The 19634-nt window shown below is 40.9% G+C and overlaps 2 protein-coding genes across 2 annotated transcripts; both read right to left on the reverse strand.

Annotated features, from left to right (window-relative positions):
- Positions 1-991: 991 nt before the first annotated feature.
- colq (collagen-like tail subunit (single strand of homotrimer) of asymmetric acetylcholinesterase) lies at positions 992-9738 on the reverse strand. Its single transcript, XM_069696177.1, has 17 exons — positions 9395-9738; positions 8696-8805; positions 8213-8317; positions 7321-7365; positions 7133-7159; positions 6219-6290; positions 5868-5930; positions 5744-5770; positions 5615-5659; positions 5499-5534; positions 5297-5377; positions 4711-4807; positions 4062-4192; positions 3576-3695; positions 3325-3451; positions 3110-3212; positions 992-3005 (listed from the first exon to the last, which is right to left on the reverse strand). Exons 1-17 carry the CDS (start codon positions 9489-9491, stop codon positions 2936-2938), a joined length of 1356 nt encoding a protein of 451 aa, XP_069552278.1. The 5' UTR covers positions 9492-9738; the 3' UTR covers positions 992-2935.
- A 1038-nt stretch (positions 9739-10776) lies between these two features.
- hacl1 (2-hydroxyacyl-CoA lyase 1) lies at positions 10777-18942 on the reverse strand. The gene is made up of 17 exons (XM_069696176.1): positions 18836-18942; positions 17865-17969; positions 17730-17770; positions 17553-17633; positions 17393-17465; positions 17241-17318; positions 17002-17096; positions 16784-16896; positions 16540-16675; positions 15341-15446; positions 15168-15251; positions 14778-14879; positions 14464-14618; positions 13373-13531; positions 13165-13272; positions 12878-13064; positions 10777-11013 (listed from the first exon to the last, which is right to left on the reverse strand). Exons 1-17 carry the CDS (start codon positions 18884-18886, stop codon positions 10981-10983), a joined length of 1707 nt encoding a protein of 568 aa, XP_069552277.1. The 5' UTR covers positions 18887-18942; the 3' UTR covers positions 10777-10980.
- Between the last annotated feature and the right edge of the window lie 692 nt (positions 18943-19634).

Here is a 19634-nt window from a genome sequence, read left to right on the forward strand (position 1 = left end):
GATTTTCACTTGGCACGGACCGACAGTTGGGTCCCTGCATGCTTCCTGTCCCTGTGACCTCCTTGGCATCGCCTCTTGTGCCACAGCTGTAATGCTACACCAGCCAGCCTGCACCCTTAAATAACTGCTTTTGTTGGAAAAAGTGTTAGATTTCATTTCATCATCTTAATACCTGTGAGAGTTCAAAATAGACCCAGCTATTTACAAGTTCAACTTAATGACCTGGTTTTTTTAGACAGTGGGAAAGTTAGTTATTAAACGTGAAGGATATAGCTCACTAGTTCACAAATTAGTTTGTTCCTAGGTGAAGTGTTCGAGATTTCAAACTCCACAAACATTAAACTTCACTTTGGGGATCCTTCTGAGAGCACAGTGGATCTTTCAGTAGAATCATGTTGGCCCCTGCACTTCAGTGACGTTTAGTGCCATACTGGGACATCTGTGGGACAAATCTGATTGGCATGGTCAAGGGAATGCACATGATGGGACAAATACGCCCAGGTAAGCTTTTACTCGGGCACCTCACCAGACAAATTGTCCTGATGTAATTTAGAGAAGGAATACAGCATGCTAATACAGTTACGTGGTTGCATCCAGCCTTAAACATCTTGGTTTCAAACATTGGCAGGCAGCCCGTGCCCATCATGTATCGCTGCGCCTCATCTACCAGGCACGGACTCAGCTCTGAGTGGCTTCATTAAGACAGAATAAAAAGCTGAAAAGCCTTTGCCATGTCTGAGAAACAGCAAGAGCTCAGTGCGTGGTCTGTTTACTATTTAGACTAAACACAGCACTTTACAAGGAGCTGCTGACAGCATCTTTTTTCACCTGCTAGATATCTTGTTGATTTTTTATTTTTTACAGTTTGTGCTCTGAGAGAACATCAATAGCATCTCCATCACTGTCCACACAGCGCCCAGTCACTTGGTCTCAACAGACAGGACGAAGCTCCTGACCGAAGTTTAAACTTGCGTACGTACGACTGCGTGAATGATTTAAAATCCTGTTTTATTTCCATTCTTTTTTTTTTTTTTAAATTGTCCACAACTACTATAAAAATCATATCAGAATAAAGAAAAACAATATTGTCACAGTGCATACTACACTTCATAAAGCCTTACAGTACATTACCACATGCATATTTCAGCATTGTTGTGCATAGACATTATAGGATAGAGCACAGCAGCACAGGCCACAGACACAACATTCAGCATAGTTTCCAGAAGGTACTTGAGCTTTGTGCGTGGCACAGTTCATCACTATAAGGTTTGTCATACATACAGTACTGTAGCAACTCTGGGCAGAGCAAGACTGACATTTCTTAAGACACCTGCTATGCTGATGAATGCAATGATGATTTACAAAAGACAAAGTCAGATCTTCACAAGCATGCGGACACAACATATTAACAGTCTTCATCTTTTGATTGCTCTCATCAAAGAAACAATCGACTACATCAAAGTATGGTTGAAAAAAAGCTCTCCCTTGGCACAGCGACTCATAACGGTAGCTTATGGAAAAACAGTCAGCTTATATCGGCACAGTCATTTTCAGCATTGGTGCCCAACACACAGCAGACTACATCTACACTGTTAAGTTTACTGTTGAGTTTCTCTGTTGCTGGATATAAGACAGAAAGACTGGATAAAGAGGTATTAGAGTAAATACAGTAATGACCATATAATAGTGTGGAATTTGAATTCCCCCCCTCTCTAGCAGCTATAGACTCGTCCGGTCTTTCCTGTGCAGTGAGGAAATTAAGAACATAACAGTTTCAAGCCTTCACATGCAGTATATTTCATTTCCCTTTGAAGCACAAGGAAGGAACTTGACTCTACAGGGCCGCACGTGGTCGACGCCTTAAAGCTTTTGCTTGAGTTAGCTGTGTGCCTCAGTGTACAGTCACTGCCATTTCATTTACAAAGAGAGTTGGTGGAGGGTACGTGTGAGAGGTGCTGTATGGAGCTACATTACCTGTTAGTTCCTGAGAAGTTTTTGGATTTATGAAACCTTGTCCAGACTGGGTGTCGCTGTTAAGTACAGATCCACCAAAGCTAATGAGACTAAGTCAATTTCTGAAGTTTCAGGACCAGGTAGAACTCAAGTGTGGCCGGCCTCCGGATCTAACAGTCTCACTCAAAGATTAGAAGTGCGTAACTCACTATATACAGAATATGTAGTGCACTATAACCACCTCTATCTACATCCCTACTCATACATATATTGATCTTACTATATACCTGGTTTTACCTTAACATCAGAGATTCTTGATGTGATATTGAGAGTATACAGTACCAAAATTGTCGTGGCAATAATAATTAAAGTGATAGGGTACATGCTTGGGGAATGAGAGCTGCTGTCATGGTTGTAGTAATCCCAGCCTCATGCAAATGCTGTGCACTGTCACTCACACCGCAGTAGAATACCTGGGGCGACAGCTCTGGATGTCCTACTGCCTCTCTTTCTCAACAGTAACTGGGTCAAGATTAATACTCCTCCATCGCAGCTACTGCTTCTCTGCAACATCTCCCTTCTGGCACTTAATCAAGTTTCTGCACGGCTGTCGCACAACTGTTGCGTTCTGGTTCCGGTCCAGTCACGCATCGGTGAGGAGGCCCGTCGAAAATCCTGCTTGTTAAGACGGCGTGCAGTTGTCCTGTGCATTTCCTATGTGTGGATTTTCACCTTCGCTGACTGACTCTATAACTCCAGGGAGCTACGTGGCATCTCAGCAGCAATACATATGAGTTATACTGGATGTATTTATATATAAGTTTTGTTCTTTCCTTCACCATAGAATCAGTGGCTGCCTCTTCTTTTGGAGTCTCTTGCTTGGAGCATTATTGTTCTGTTTTTTTTTTTGCATTAAAATATTCCTGTTATGTGTCAAGCAAAGAACACACAGAGGATCCTGCAGCACCGTCCAGACTCCTCCTCAAGTGAAGTACTTGCAGTTTGTGGAGTCAATAACACAGTATGGTGAGCACTTGAGGTGACCATATGACCTACAAATAACAGGAGAAACACCATTAGGACAGTTTTATATCTCTATCTTTTCATGCAGCAAAATTGTGTGTCCACAAATACTGAAGGTATTTACTGTGCTTACCCTGGAAGATATGAGTTACATGTCTGGTAGCCAAAGTCCTTTCCATCACACTCCTCAGCCCCTTCATAGCGGTATCCGTCTCCACAGTGGGCATGTTTACACTCTGTAAGGGGAGCCAGCAGGAGTGTGGGGGTGATGTTATATGTGCACAGCAAAGTACAACTAAGGTATTTGTTGAACTTTTATAGACCATCTAACACAGACAAGTGACTTACTGACGCAGCCGTCAGTGACGACTCTGTTTCCGTCATCACACTCCTCCCCGTTGGGGATCTGCACTATCCCGTCACCGCAGTAGCCTTCATCGTCAGGTGCATTTTCCATGGACTGGAAGGGTGTCATCTGGAATGGAAAGGTCTTTTACAGAGTTTAAAAAACTGAAGCAAAAATGAAGATCTGTCTGAAACAAACATGAAAAAAAGAAAAGAAAAAAGATACAGTTTAATTTTGCTGTGTGCGGTGATACCTGGATTGGCAGCCAGCCATCGATGTCTTTGAAATAGAGAGATCTGTGGTCTTTTCGGAATGCAAGAGCATTATCGGTCTGAATGTGCTCCAGTTCCTCCTCATTGCTCACCACGAAGATCTAAATGAAAGGCAATATGAGAGCATTTTGAATATTTAGTCATGTTGTAGAGCAATTCTGAAAAATTCAACATAAAAATGTAATATTCCAGCTGGCAGCATGTATCTTAAAGCAATATATATACCCCAGGTAGGCATATTTTTATGTTTCAATACATATCTTACTCATTATCTTAAAATAATTAACTCAAAAGCTATTAAAAAACATTTAGTCAAGGGTTTCTAAAAAACACAATATCAAAAAAATATCAGAGAATTTTATATACCTTTTGACAAAAAACATTCAACATTTAAATTTAATTCAAGTTTTTCAGTGATGTGTCTGTAATAGAAGCATTTGACTGTAACAAGACTAGTCATTCCTCACCGCGGGTACTTTGGGATAGTTTCCTGTGGAGTGATAATCATCGTATGGAGAACTACTGAGAGATCTGCAGCTGCACTTTCCAGGAGGCCCCGGTGGACCCCGTGCACCCTTTGCTCCAAGCATGTAGAGACCTACATATACAAAGAGAACAAAAAAAAATAAATACATGAAAAGACACAAGGCAAACAGCACAAACAACAAGCAGAAGCTGAGTGTGGAGTGCAAAGTAACAGAACACTGTCGGCTTGAGTGTTGCTGAGGCAGTATCTTTGATTTATCTGTCAGGAAGCAAACACAATCAGCTTTATTCCTACAGAAACCTGATCAAGATAAGAAATGTCACTTAGATTATGTGGTGATGTAATATTAGTAAAACTGTACGAAGGCTTGCCATCTGGGAATCCATTTTAGCCCCATGATGTCATGATGAAAGCATCCTGTTTCGACTCAGGAGATTAGATTTCTCTGGTTCTAAATAAGAGTACCGGTGTTACCTCTTACACTGGTCTTGCTGACATGAGTGTTTGCTTCCCTTCCCATTGGTAGCACAGCTTTTCCCACACTCTCAGTACAGACAAAGTGCAGAGCATACACAATCTAAATCATGACAGAACAACATGACAGTTTTTATATCTGCAGGGGATTTCACCTGTGGCAGGTGAACCAGGAGGACCGGGGTGGCCCGGAGGTCCCTGTGGGCCTGCAGGTCCCATAGGACCTAGACTTCCTGTGTCTCCTTTTACTCCCTAAAACCCAACCAAAACAAGAGAACGTGGTCAGGTTCAAAGCATTTCTTTATACCACGTGTCGTAAAGTTAAAATTCCCTTCTGAGCCACAAATTTTTAGGTCCAATTTTTTTAAATTTTTTTTAGGAGGCACATAGGAGAAATTATTTCAAAGAAATTATCAATATAATTTGAGCAACAATCTACTCTTTTCAGTAAATGTATTTCTGTGTTTGCTACAATCTGCATAAGCGTAAAAATAATAACCTCTCTCCCTGAGTTGTATTAATTTGACCTATTAATTCTCCCTGCTCTGAGCACTGCCAAACTCACTGTATCCTCTCCACAAAACACATTTTTATTTACCTACAACACCGTAAATAAAACTACATCAATCTTTTTCTGTGCGCAAATTGTTGAGACTTGCACACCCAAAACTAAGACACAAATATAACTCCATATGCTACTGCTGTAATGCAGAACAACCAGATCGTCCGCAAACTCCTCACCTGCTTGCCTCTCTTCCCTGGTCGGCCAGTGGGTCCTCTGTTTCCTGAGATTCCAGGTTCTCCTTTTGGACCCATTTCACCCTGCACAACACATCAGACCAATTCACTTTTCAAAAACTTTTCCTAATTGTCCAGATGATAAAAGCTGTAATTTTGGGGGACACAAAGTCATAACCCCTGCTTGTATGAATGTGTTACTTACTTTTTGCCCGAGCATTCCTGGGAAACCCATTGTACCCTGTGGGTAAACAACAGTAGACAATATTAACTCAGATTTCAAACAGTGGATGTACAGTACTGCTCATAAACTTTACTCACCTTGTCTCCTTTTAATCCATTCTCACCACGGTCACCTCGCGATCCCTGATGGAGCAGATTACAGTTAGAGATAAGGATGTTAATCGATAACTCTTATGGTATGCCCCACTGAATAAAACCGTCACGTACCTTTTCTCCTTTATACCCAGGTAAACCCTAGAATTAAAGATATTTAAACAATGATATAAGATGAAACAAAATAAAGTAAAGTTGACATCATTCCAGATTAGTGTAGTTCATATGTAAGTCATACCCTTGGCCCAATTGGTCCTCTGGCTCCAGGCAAACCCATCAGTCCGTGGTCACCTTTCTCACCCTGACGCATAGGAAAATATCAGACAGATTTTTGATTGGCTTCATTTATTAAAAACACATGCCACAAATATTACCACAACCCAATGAAAAAAAATTATGAGTGCAGACTTTGAACTCAGATGCTTCTTTTTATTCTGTTGCATCGAGCATCCACATAGAGAAGGTTGTCTTCAACTTACATCACACAGTATGGGATTGAATGCAAATCATATCTGGCACTCTGGCACTTACTGGTCTATTGTAATGTCATATTCTATATGATCTACATTATAAGGTCTGACTTACTCACTTTGGCCGCACTTGGTCCTGGCCATCCAGGCGGCCCCGGTTTCCCAGGAAGTCCAGGAGGCCCTGTCCGACCCTGACAGGAAACACAACCTGAAATGCCTTATAAAAGACTAATAAAACAGTTGCTGCCGCAGTTGAAGAAGTTAGCTGCTTATGAAATCTGAGCCTCATGTGCCTGTTTGCAGATTAAGAAAAGAGAAATCTAAGTGCAGAATTTGCTGCATTAGCTGACAGCCAGTTTGCTACAGTATTCATCAGACACTGCTGCACATGTAGGGGGAGAATGGCTTTAACGAGCCCTGTCACTTTGCTCTCTTTAATTAAATGATGGGCTGTATATAGAACAGGAGTCTGTGCTTGTGGGAAATAAAATGATTAATGACCTGGCTGAAGCACTAAGCTAAATTGCACTGCAGCACTGCAAAGCTGCTCAGTCAGGCCACCGACCAGTGAAGCTCCCCCACTGGGCCGATTTTACGCCCCACCACGGCGACTGATCATTTGGGAGGTCACTTCTCTCCAAACGTCAAAACTATGTCCTAAGCTTTAAATAAAGCTGTGTCTATCTTCCTGTCATTCTAACAGAGAGGGAGGAGAGGGCATCTGATGGGGAAGCCTGATGCTGGATGTCGATATGGATGCAATATGTTCCCCCCTTCTGTGAGAGAGCAGACCGACAGCAAGTCCCTGGGCCATAAAAACAGCCTGTCTCAGCAGCCCTGCAACCCTTGCATCCTGTCAATGTGTCTGTTCTGTGTCCTGTCAAGGTTGTGCTTGCTCACAATCTCTTGATGTACACAACAAGGCACTGGCAGCGCTCTGACTTACAGCTAGCGAGCAGGCGGAGGCATTGTATCTCATTTTTGAGCAAATCCACTTAGTAAAGAATATGGAGTGATTAATGGAGACTCTCACCTTTTGCCCAGGTCGTCCAATTTCTCCCTGACAACAGGATGTGGAGGAGGGGACAAGGACAGCAGTCATTTAATACACTTCCAGGGAGCATTTTTCAGTCATGTGCAACAGGTCAATTGAACTTTAGCTTCTAAGAATAATAAGTAGCCTGAAAAATTTGATGAAGCTCGACCAAATAAACTTCATACCTTTTCTCCTTTAGGCCCTCCGATCCCTGGTATTCCAGGCGGACCCTAATGAACATAAAGAACATTAAATATATAGTACCTTCTTATAAATTACAGAGATAAACATCTAAATTAGTTTTATTCTCCACAACATCCCACCACAATGTCCCGTCTGCTTCTGGGAGCCCACAGCTGCAGTTTCAATTAGTTAAAGGCTGAGTTGCCCCTATTGATTTAAAAAGTGCCTCGTGGGTCTCTTTTGATGTATTAAAATGCTGCTGCAATCCAGCTGGTGCTTTAGAACCCTAAGATTAGCTACCAGGACAAAAGCTTCATCTATCATTTGGTAAATCTGCTTTTCGCTTCTTAAATGCTGAGCTGACAGTGGATAGGTTGAGTCACAAGCTGCTATTGAACCAAAACGTCTTAATATCTTTCATCACCAGAGAACACAAACACATGGACACACACAGGCATGTGCTGGTAATCCCTGGAATTTACGCGACACGGTACGGCTTTCCAAGCAGACAGCTCTTCGGACAGTTTCTGAGAATGATGTGTGGCACACTGGCAGGCAGTGGAAAAAGGCTATTTGTGTCCCAGCTAAATGTAGAGCGTTAATGGGCTGCTGTGCTGCATGGACCAGAGAAATCCCCATCTCCTGCTCTGCAGGAACTATCAAGTTGAGGAGGAGGCGGGGGACCCTATGTTGCTGGAGTACAAATTCTTTACACCCTAAAAATATGTAGACCCCAACATGAAACAGACAGTGATTTAGTCAGACTGTTGGTGAAGTCAAATTGTGATGGAAAATGTCTTAGAATAATATAATGACAATGCCAAGGTCCCACATCTATAGTGTATTATTAATGTTAGGAGAACCATGATGTTTGAGAAGAGTCTGGTTTCCTACCTGAGGTCCAGGGGGACCAGAAGGCCCCGGGGGGCCTCGGACGCAGGCAGAACCTTTGTTCTGATTGCCCAAACCAGATTCACCACCATGTGAAATACCTTCGTTCTGTTAAAAAAAAAAAAAAAAAAAAATTAAAATACAGTTTTTTTTCTTTTGCAACTTTGACAAATGCTTGTTGTAGAAAAGTCAGCAGAATGATATTTCTAATTAGAAGACAATACAACACTGACTACCACTGTCTTGAAAAAGTTTGTTAAAGACGTCTAAGTCTCAAATTGATCCCATTATTGACCAAACACTTCACAACCTACAAAAAAAAGCTTGTCAAGTCATTTTTCCTGGATGTTTTACCATCAGACTTCTATAAGCAATACCCTTATTCAGGGGTCAAAAGACAGTAAATATGGTGCTGTTTAGATGTAACCCAAGGACATATCAACAGTCACATATTTCACAATAGAAAGTCACATGACTTTGACTCACATGAGCATGGCGGCGCCAAAGTGAAGGGGGTGGAGGAAACAGGGGAGGTGGAGGCGGACTCAGTAAACAGCATGGGTTGAATCTCTTTTGCTGCTCCTGGGATCTCATAGCTATTCATGGTGTTACATGCAGTCACAAATGATGCCAGGAGTCAAAGAGAAGACAGTCAGAAGACGACACGGTTATGTTTTTTTAGGTTTTTTTTAACTACAGCACCAGTAAAACTGATCATTGGCATGAGATGAGAAATGCTTATTTCATGACACATGGACATGCAACTGAATAACATGTGACAAATTGTCAACAAATCCCACACACAGAGCAAATATTGGACAAATCAAGGAGGCGACAGCATGCAGGAGCAGCACAAGCAAACAGGGAAACAGGTGCAAACTATCAAATCATGACACCCATCCAGCAGGATTCCTTGAGCTGGACACAGATATGAAGTGCCTGTGCCTCTCACTGGAGGACTGGAGCTGGTCTCGCTATTTATAGAGGCATTTCCAATCTACCTCATGGGCAACAAGAAAATAAAAACAACTGCACTGTATGAAGATTAGCTCAACGTTAATCTAAAACTTAAACATTTAGAATCCGTGCTTTTACAGCCCCCCTCTACTCCTGTGCGTGCACAGTACTGTATGTACAGTACAGGACAGACACACACATGCGAGCCCGGGATTATAATATTCTTACCTGCTGGGAATGAAATAAAGCTGTCCAGTAAAGAGGATTGAGCCAGGCCATAACAGAACCACAGTGGCAGATACAGTCCAAATGTTAGAAGAGTCATGCTGCTCCAGATAGTTGCCTGACTTTATTTCTGAGCCACAGCAGCCCTTACGCGCTGCCTTTTTTTTTTCCCCTCTCCCTCTCTCCTCACCGTCCTCTCCCTCTGCTCCCCTCCCTCTCTGCTTGCTCGGCTCTGTCTCCTTTACGCCCTCAGAAGAGGGTACGCTGACCAATACCCATTAAACCTTTCCTCCGCATCAGTGTGCTCTAAAATTACAGGAGACAGTCCGCCAGCTGCTCCTGCTGCCAATATTAGATCTCTACTACTATAGGGGGTGCCTTTTGTTGTTTCCACTCCACTAGGAAGACTTAATCAGAGACCAACTCACAGTGGGCTTTTCTTAAAGAACAGGATTCAGCACGAAGGTGTTTAAGTGCATTTGTACGTCCCAATATATCTTTCAAAACTGTATCCGCCAATAATTGTATTGATTAGTGCATCTTTTTTATGCAGCACACTCTACGTTGTGTTATACATGTAGTTCAAGCTATATCGGTTTTACTTTACAGTCTGTCTCACAAAATAAAGTGTCTGCATTTCCACAGAGGCTCTTGTAAGAGCTGTAAAAAAAAAAAAAAAAAACCCTACAAAATACAATCTACATCGCTTCTCAACAGCACTCGTGAAAATTCTGATTCCATTGTTTGCATAGATTACAAAAGCACCAGTGACAAAATGCATCAGGTCTGCAAGAAACTTAAGTGATTGAGTCATCCAGCTTGAAGCTCTGACTGCATATAAATATGTAAACATTGCAAATGCTGTCACTGCTGCTAGAATTCCTCGTTTTTGAAAGACTTCCCTGACAAAATGTGATATTAAATGGTGTAAATTAATGAAGGTACATAAGGAGAAAGGTGAGGACATATGAAATCATATTTAAGTCTTCTAGTTTTTTCCTCCTTTACACTACATCATCTATTAAGCCACATACTGTACACTAATAATGCTATCTATTAGAATTGAAATATTAATCAATAAATTGACTGACACAAAATTAATCTGCAACTATTATGATCTATGATCAATTACTACTTGAGTGCGAGGATGTTCTATTTGTTGTTGTCGTTGTTTTACATTCTTGTAAAATAAAATAACTTTCCTTTAGGTTTTTGATCTGTTCTCACAAAACAAGACATAGCTTCAGCTTTTTTAAATGCAGATTGTCACTGTTTTTTGACATTTTATACACCAAACAATTATTCAAGACAATAATCATCAGAGGAACTGAAAGTCGCAGCCCAATTGAGGAAAAAAAAAGACTAATTTGACAAAGAAATAGCATTCATTATATAATGTGTAAAAAATGCTTTATTGTAGTGTTATTTAGTTAATTTTAATATTGAAGTATTGCAAAAATCAAAACAATATTCAGTTATTTCATGGAAACAATCACAAATACAAAAGCAGCTACATATTTTCCAGTTGCCTGAAGAAAACCATCACTGCTCATGGGATAATGTTCTGGACAAAGGAGGGAGTTTCAAGTCTACAGGTTGGAGCGTGTGAGCCAAGGAAACTCCTGCAAATACAGACAACACAGCATTTCATTAGGCCTCCTGAATGATAGAGCTGTTTAGCTTTTTGTGACCCCTATGAATGCTGGTTGTTGTGCCGCAACAAATAATAGTTTTGTCTTCATTCCGACTCGACTTTTAGCCAGGTGACAAACTATGAGGGAGCACACCTCAAATAAAGGGAAAAGTGTTTCTACTGGCTGCAGAGTGCGCAGCCACGTAGTTTGGCGTCATGGATACTGCCCCCAACACAACCTTCAACTATGTCTGTAAAGGGTTGCGTGGATACATTCAACATAAACACAGAGGCCCGTGCTTTCTAATTATGGGGACCCTGAAATAGAAAGGTCAGGTTGGTGTGAGGTGGAGGGATTGTGAGTGGAATACAACAGTTCTGCGTTGCACCTGGAGTGTACGGATTACTTCTCAGAAAGGCATGTCGGTCACATAGCCCCGTAAGGATGAGACCAGAGTCAAGTAAACACCAAGATGTTTGTCGCCGTAGACAAATCACGAACCGAAAACGCTGTTACTTTTAATCACGTCTGGCTTTACTGTTGCGACTGTCAAAGTCACTCACTCTCTTTTTGACTTCCTGCAGGGCACCAGTTAAAAATAAGGTGCCGAATCAGTCCGGCAGGTTTTGGTCATATATTTAATATACTGTCAAGTCTGTTCTCACATCAAGTCTGTCAGGACACTGAGCCAAAAAGGGATAAAATGTGGTCAAAGGTGAGACTTGAGATATAAATTATTATCACCAGTGCCAAGTTCTTTTTAAAGACCCTTTAATCCTGACTGTCTAAAAGTCTTTAAAAAGTGTTAACATGTGGTGGGTTTAGCAGCCTCAGAGCCTCCTGATTTTATCAGTGTACCCATTAAGTTGGCAAGCGATTGAAAGCACAGAGGATTCAGCCATAGATGTTGTTCTGGCTGGTTGTAGTTCTGTGGTTTGTTGTAATTTTTATAGAGGTGACTCTAAGCTTCTCTGCATGAAGTGTACTGTATGTTCAGTGTTAACAATCACATGTTCAGGCGCACTGCTATTGGAGACATGCATCTCAGCCAATCAGCTGTAATCACTTGTTAATGCATCGCTTACAAGTACATTTCAAAAATCTACTTTTAAAAGGAAATGTTTGATAAGATGGGCCAACAGCTAACCTAACTTTAGGTGATCTATCTGCGCTGCTACATATCCTGTCACCTGTGTTTATTTTTTTTTGCAGACTTTGGTAATTTGTGGATTGGAAATTACTTTAACAATTGCTCATTTTTGGATATGTCTCCATAATAGTGCACATGCAAATGTGTCCATTTTTTTTGGATCTTGTAGTTTTACAAGTTTAAAGTCCTGGCTGGCACTTTGTGTACAGATGAGTTCTCTCCTCTCTAGCTTTAGAGGGGGACTATTCAGAGAAGGCAGAATAAACATCTATTGTAAAATAAATTTGTCTTGCCATTAATCCCAATGGCTTTTTTTGGTTCTAATAACAGACAGGTAACATCTAATATTTATTCAGTGAAGGTGCCATGCTTCTTAGTGAATGAGGATCTTATTAAACTTTTCAAATATGCCATCAGCAATGGAGACCCCTTCCTCCTGCATTTAGTCGTTGACTACAAAACAGAGATAGTGATATTACAACAGCATTTCAAGCAAAAGAAGAGTCATCAGAGTCAGTTACTTCCTCACAACTAGGGGCGTGGCATCTTCACAGGACAGTCTAAAGATTTCCTGCCTGCCATTACGGTCGAAGAACCTGTTCAGATGAGCAAAATACCTCCCCAACTACAAAATAAAACTCCAGTGTATTTTTTCATTTTGACCTGTACCACTCTGTGTGTTTTCCTAAAGGTCATAGTTACCTGCTGTTTTCTGTCTGAGGCCGGGTCAATAAGCACATTGAGGAGACTCGGTCTCTCCCAGTCACTCAGGCTGAGCTGTAAGGCACTACGCAGCTCCTCCACCGTCCTCACCAGGAACCCTCGACCTCCGAACGCCGTCATGACCTCATCATAGCGGGCCTCGGGTAGGAGGGCCACAGGAGGGGCTCTAGAAGGCAACACGATGACATAAGACACCTTTCATTAAGTCACAGTTTTTTACATGGTTGATTGTGAATGTGCTTTTGCCCAATGATGTGTGTACTCACACTGAGGTGAGATCTCCCATTTTTGTCATTTCTTTCCATGTCTCAGGATCCAATCCACTATATATACCATTATTATTGACCACAATGATGACTACAGGTAGATTATACCTGATAAAAAAAAAAGAGAAGACAAATGTAAAAAAAAAAATCAAAGTATATCAGGGGTTGGACTGTATATAATAAACAGAAACAGTGGAACCCAATCAACCTGCACATGGTCTCAACCTCCATGCCAGAAAATCCAAAGGCACTGTCCCCCTCCACACAGACGACCCTTTTGCCTTTGTTCTCGCTCCTCTCCACAGCAGCTGCTGCTATAGCAAAACCAAGGCCCACTCCCATCGTTCCAAAGGTGCCTGCATCCAACCTGTAGAATTAGTTAACAATAATCAACTAAAAATGCACTTATTAGAGACTTAAAGACTTTCTTCTGTCAATAAGCAAATGTTGGTTTTAGCTTTCTGTTTGAGAATTTAGGGTAAAAAAAAAATCTTTGCTATGAATAAAATGCTCCTGGGGTCACATAGGGAAATTTACATCTCCCTGAAAATGTGTACTTCTCATGTAGACATGGAGGAGGAGCATGGGGTGGGGTCTGTTTGTGACAGGGTAGAGTGCAACATTAGGTGGATCACCTGTTTCTATCTGAAATCTTTGTTGCTTTAGAGTGTACATCTTTCAAGATTACAATTTGTGCAGGAGACTGCAGTGAACCCAAATTTAGTTCCCAGTCTTGTGCATATTTCTGCTACTTTACCCAGTATTATTTTGCAAATTGGATGCAGGTATTACATCCTCTGCATTTTTACACAAGGAAGTGTTTCTTTCCATTTATCCTGGTGTGTTCATCAATTTAATGAGTATTTTATATTTTCAGTTTCTCACCCTATTTGTTCTTAAAAGCATCACTTACTGACACAAAAAATAACCAAAGACTGGATCTTTAAGGTCTCCAGATAACACCATTTTGGTCTAAAATAGCTCATTTAAAGCATTATGAGACAAGCATGAACATATACACAGCAAGCCAGACACATTCCTCACTTACAATAATTATATCTGTACCGAGTGTTAGCATCTGGTGAATTTAGTCTTTAAGACAACACGTAAATTTACATCCAGAAACACTGGATCAGATTATCTCTGTATTTGGCATCCGTTAGCTGAGGCACCTGGACTCACTCATCTTTATCAATCCTCCTGCAGCACACGCAGCTTTACGTGGACAGTTGTTTTTCCAATCACTTAACACAACTATGAAGTGTGTCTTTAATCTCTACTTGAAGGAAACTGGCTTGCCTGTGCCGAGGAAGATAGTTATTCAGCATGGTGCGTCCGATGTCCATGGTGTTTGCACCCTCGCTGACAATGATGCAGTCTCGTGGCAGCAGCTGGGAAATGTGGTGAAACACCGTGTAGTAGTTCATGGGCAATGTTGCCACAAGGGCAAGTTCCTATTGAATAAAACAAGAAAACAAAACTTGGATAAAAAAATAATACAAGATACAATATGAAAATGTGTTAAATACATAATTATATTAAACGAACATCATCAGCAGGTGACACAGTTTCAGTAACCACATAGTGTCACATTGCAAGTGAGTTAAACCCACCTTTGATATTTTTGCATTAGCAGCAATCTTTTTCTTCAGTGTGTTCCACCACTCTGCATTAGAGGGATATTTCCAGCCGTCTTTGTGGACACACGTCAGGAGCTGAAGGAAAAAATAAAAAAAATGGTAATAACAAATTACGACCAACCAACCAGTTGTATAACTCTGTAGTGATGATTTTGGAGGAATTTGACCAATAAAGTTGATTCTGATAAAACACAGATGTCTCACGGCCACAAAGTCATAAAAAAAAAAAAAAAAAAAAAAAATTCAAAAGCTCAAACACAGAAACATTGCTCTTATATATACATATTTAAAGCACATCAGGATCTTATGACAAAGACCACAACGAGGAAGATGAGTCTGTGGGTAGACATGCCCATAATGTACCTGAGTGACAATAGCATTGATGTCTCCCAGGAGGGCAACAGCCGGCCTCACATTGTTACCCATCTCCTCAGCACAAAGGTCAACCTGACAACAGAGAACAGGCATTGCAATATTACTTTGGAAGACCTGAAAGGCAACACTAACACAGACACTTGGCTTGGTCACTTGCATACCTGAATGATCTTAACATTTGGGTTAAATCTGGGTGGCAGACCAAAATGTAGAATCCAGTTGAGCCTGGCTCCAAGCAGAAGCACGACATCAGCCTGGAGAAGAGCTCTTTGTAACAGAACAAATAGAGAGGCGGTAAAATATTGGGTTGAGATAGAATTAGTCTATCAAAAACTAAATAAATATGCATGCACAGTTGCATAAGTATTTGGAAGACTTTGCTGAATACATGTCTTTAATGTATTCATACTGTGGTCACTGGAAATTTTTGATTCTGATTGGGTGGAAGGTGACCATTTAACTGGACAGCCATGAAAAAGATGTTTGTTTGCCATCCCAAAATTAATGAGTCTCTAATCTCAGCGAAAGAGCTCACGGCGTGAATCTGTGAATCAACTAGAGAGCAAACGTGACCAAAACTGCCCAAATAGAGAGACATGAAGGAGTTTCGGGTATGAGTGAAGGATGAGAGAGACAGCCTACACATGAGGAAGAGAGTGAGCATTATGTAGCTTTATCTCTTCTGGGCAGAAAGTTTTGATCATATTGTAACACATAAATGTAAATTTGATCTTTTGCACCTTCAACACAAAAACTAGGAGCTGCCTCGTGAACACCTTCCTGTTTAGTTAGACTTGGTCTAAGAACACACACAAATTCAAATACTATCTTTTTATGTTCAAGTTTGATTACATACAGCATTTTGTTGGCATGTGGCCATGATATAAGCAGGATAAGACCCAGTGAGATTGTATGTTCCTGTTTCCATGATGTAATGAAGGCAAACACCCCTCTGTCAGGTGGTTCACAGTAAATGTGAGGTTCTTTAGACATGAAACATACAACTTGTCAGATATTATCCTACGTGTGGAGAATTGAAAACATTTATTGTGACTCCATAATCTGAGTGAAAACCACAGATTTATGTTATTATCATTGCAAAAGACAAGATCTCTATGATATACAATATGAAAATGTCATTTTGGAACTTTGCTTCTCTAAAAGTGTACAATATTTTGTTGAATTTGCTTCTGAAAAATATACAAAGTGCATACTGTACTTTTATTACTATACTATTGTACTGTATTGTCATTCTGTACTGTTACAGATAGTACTATTGATCACTAACATCTCAGTTGAGCTAATGTTGCAAACAAATGTTTGGTTCTTTAGAAAGCTTGGTTTGGAAAGTAAAGCTGACCTTGAGCGGGCAGCAGCCACACAGTTGGGGTGATCATCGGGGAGGACCCCTTTACCCATGGGGGTGGGCAGGAACGGCAAGCCACTCAGTTCTACAAACTCCCTCAGCACAGTACCTGCTCTGCCATAGGCTGCTCCTGTTGGACACAATTGCATTGCTGTTATTGTGTATCTACTGCACCTAACATATTCACTAGTGATGGAAAGTTAAGGAGAGTTAATGGCAAATGTTTGTTTTGCGTTACCTTTGCCAATGATGACTAAGGGAGCCTTTGCGGCTTTTAAGACAGAGATGGCTTCTGTGATGGCACCATGATCAGCCACACTCACTGGTGGGGGAGGACAGCAGGACACTTCTCTGCAGGAGAGACACACTTCTTTGAATGTTTTTTCACCTGGAAATCTCACAAGTAACACTGTGCATAAAAAATATTTAAAACAAAATATAAAAATGACAACACACCTGACTTTGTTCCTGTCCACTTTAGCGTTGACCATGTCCCCTGCAATATCCACATAACAAGCACCTGGACGTCCATACATGCTTGTGCGGACAGCCTACGAGCAACCAAACATCATTAAACTTCAGTCACATTTAGGTTAATATTATCCGATGACACAAAACACCTCATGTAAGTATGTTGCATACATTACTGAGCAAAAATAAGTTAAAGAGAGTGCGAGAGCACATCGTTGTGTTACCTTCTCTATTACGGAGGGGATGGCTTCGAGACTGCTGGGTCTTGCAGAAAATTTGCTGTACAGGCGGCATGCCTCCACCTAGCAACAAATAACAACAGTGTCAATGTAATGAAGCATCGTCAAATGAAAAGCCACATGAAGGCAGGCGTCACCTGAGGGAACTCCTGAAAGGCTCCTGCTGTTTCCTGGTTTCGATCTGAGGACCCTCCGATAACAACCACCGGCCTGAGCAAAGGCAACACTCACTTTATAAACTAAATAAACTCTACAGACTGCCAGCTGAATAAAAGTTTGTTTACAGAGTCACCGTACCAGCAGTTCGTGTTGGCGTTGGCCATTCCTCCCAGAGCATGAATGAGACCTGGTCCAGACACCACCAGGCAGGCACCCGGTCTGGATTCGGACAACCACAGGAAACGGCAACATGTAGGTTACACAGTGCCACACCAGCTGCTCACATTGTTCTGTTCAGTAGCTCAGTGCACTCACCTCCCTGTAAGGTATCCAATGGCAGATGCTGCATAGCACGCCTGTGGTGTGACAGAATTGATTTGATATTAAAATAACATCACAGTGGTTTTAAGGATTAAGTGCTGGTGAAGCTAAGCAAGTATGAGTGTTTACCGCTTGTTCGTTGCGCATTCCCACATATTTGATCCCTGCAGCCTGAGCAGCCATGGCCACTTCAATGACAGGAACACCAACTATCCCGAACATGTACTCCACCTCCTGCAGGTACACACATTGGTCCCTGAGATTAACAAGTTTTACGAATAAATGCAATTGTAAATTAACTAAATTGAACTGCATTAAAAGTTGACTCATCCTGCCAGCTCTGGTGGAAAGTAACCACGTACACATTCAGAGGTTTCTAATCGTTTTAGCTTATCTTACAAACAGCAGTGTGTAGTCGGGCCAGATTTGTGAACAGTGATTTTTTTTTTTTCCCCCCTCTATAAACTTCTCGTATGGTTTCATTTCAGTACATTTTCAAATGATCCAATATATCACCAAAAATCAAAGATTAGTTCCAGTCCCAGTAGTCCTGTGACGACCCCTCAGATTTATCTGCTGTCCACGGATATAAAACTGGATATAAAGTAGTTCAAACTAGTTTCACCCGCAGCAGCTACAACAGTAGCATGCTGCTTACACACTGATGCTTCAGTAATAATAATAATAATAATAATCTAATGATGTCATACATACTAATATGTCAGTCAGACGGAACAAAGCAGTGCTTTAATTTCAATATTGTATTTTACTACTAATCCGTATGTAGGCTACAGTGCTGTGCAGTACTTTTACTTTACTACTCTAACTATATTTTACTGGTGGTACTTATTTAGTTTTAAAAGTATTAATTTTTTTATGTAGGATTTTTACTTGTAATGGAGTACTGTTAATTTGATGCATTGGTGCTTTTATTGAAGTAAAGGATGTGACTAGTTCGTTCAACTCTGCCCGACAGCGCTGCACTCGAACTTTGACACACTTTTCGGACCCTAACAGGTTCACTTCAGCACAGACAGAAACCTACAGTTTACAATATTTCGTACATGTTTGCAGTGTTATATGTTTTCAAACGATCTTACCTGAGTCTTTAGAGACTCGGCAATCAGCTGAGCTCCTGTCACTTCGTCCATGACTCTGCAGAGACTCGTGAATGTTACATGAAACTGTTGCGAACAAATTGGCTGCTACCTGCTCGCTGCGTCAACAAATGATTAGCTCGGATCCGCCTCCGTCACTCCACTTCCGGTTTGTGAGCCAATCATGGGAGTCACTGTGTGTGACCTCACACAAGCGGCATGCTCATTACATACTGTTTAAACGCAGCGCCTGTTTAATATGAATTGGTTAAATTTAGGCTGCAGGCCCTCAGTTTGTCCAACCAATTGTGCAAAACAATTCCTTTAGCTCTAGATAAAACATTCTTTTCACATTTTTTACTAAATTTTACTTATAATTTATATCTTGACAGAAGAAATAGTGTTATGGATGAAGCAGAATCAGCACAGCTCTTGTCTTGGGTTGTAAAAAACATTTATTCAACTTGAAGAGCAGCAGTGTGTTCGACTGGCCTTTTTAAAATGACAAAGTAGCCCAAGAATTCATGTAATTAGTATACTAGCCATTATGCACAATATCAATCCCCTGAGAATGTCTTTTGTGAAAAGACCCATTGAACTGAGTGTCTTGTATAACAGAATTAAAGGCAATACTCCATAAAAGACTCATATTCATTATTAAATAACTCATTTCTTTATTACTCATAAAATATACAGCAATCTCAGTACTGAAAGAATTCATTGGAATTATGAATTCACAGTCATAATTTCTATATACATGCTAGTTTCATTCCTCTTCAAGAAATAGCAGGGAAAAGGAAAA

This window comes from Brachyistius frenatus, unplaced genomic scaffold, assembly GCF_029030835.1.
Source record: "Brachyistius frenatus isolate BFR_SWC_R1_liver_20210118 unplaced genomic scaffold, ASM2903083v1 Contig_20, whole genome shotgun sequence".
NCBI lineage: Eukaryota > Metazoa > Chordata > Actinopteri > Embiotocidae > Brachyistius > Brachyistius frenatus.

What these genes read in the sequence shown, in the direction of transcription:
- colq (XM_069696177.1), bottom strand. Translation starts at nt 9,491, where the DNA reads ATGACTCTTCTAACATTTGGACTGTATCTGCCACTGTGGTTCTGTTAT. An exon ending in TTTGGCGCCGCCATGCTCAT is followed by an intron (nt 8,318 to 8,695) that starts GTGAGTCAAAGT and finishes TTTTTTTAACAG; the next exon opens with AACGAAGGTATTTCACATGG. An exon ending in GAGGGCCTAAAGGAGAAAAG is followed by an intron (nt 7,160 to 7,320) that starts GTATGAAGTTTA and finishes TCCTGTTGTCAG; the next exon opens with GGAGAAATTGGACGACCTGG.
- hacl1 (XM_069696176.1), bottom strand. Translation starts at nt 18,886, where the DNA reads ATGGACGAAGTGACAGGAGCTCAGCTGATTGCCGAGTCTCTAAAGACT. An exon ending in CCTTTCAGGAGTTCCCTCAG is followed by an intron (nt 17,319 to 17,392) that starts GTGACGCCTGCC and finishes ATTTGTTGCTAG; the next exon opens with GTGGAGGCATGCCGCCTGTA. An exon ending in CAAATGTTAAGATCATTCAG is followed by an intron (nt 15,252 to 15,340) that starts GTATGCAAGTGA and finishes CTCTGTTGTCAG; the next exon opens with GTTGACCTTTGTGCTGAGGA.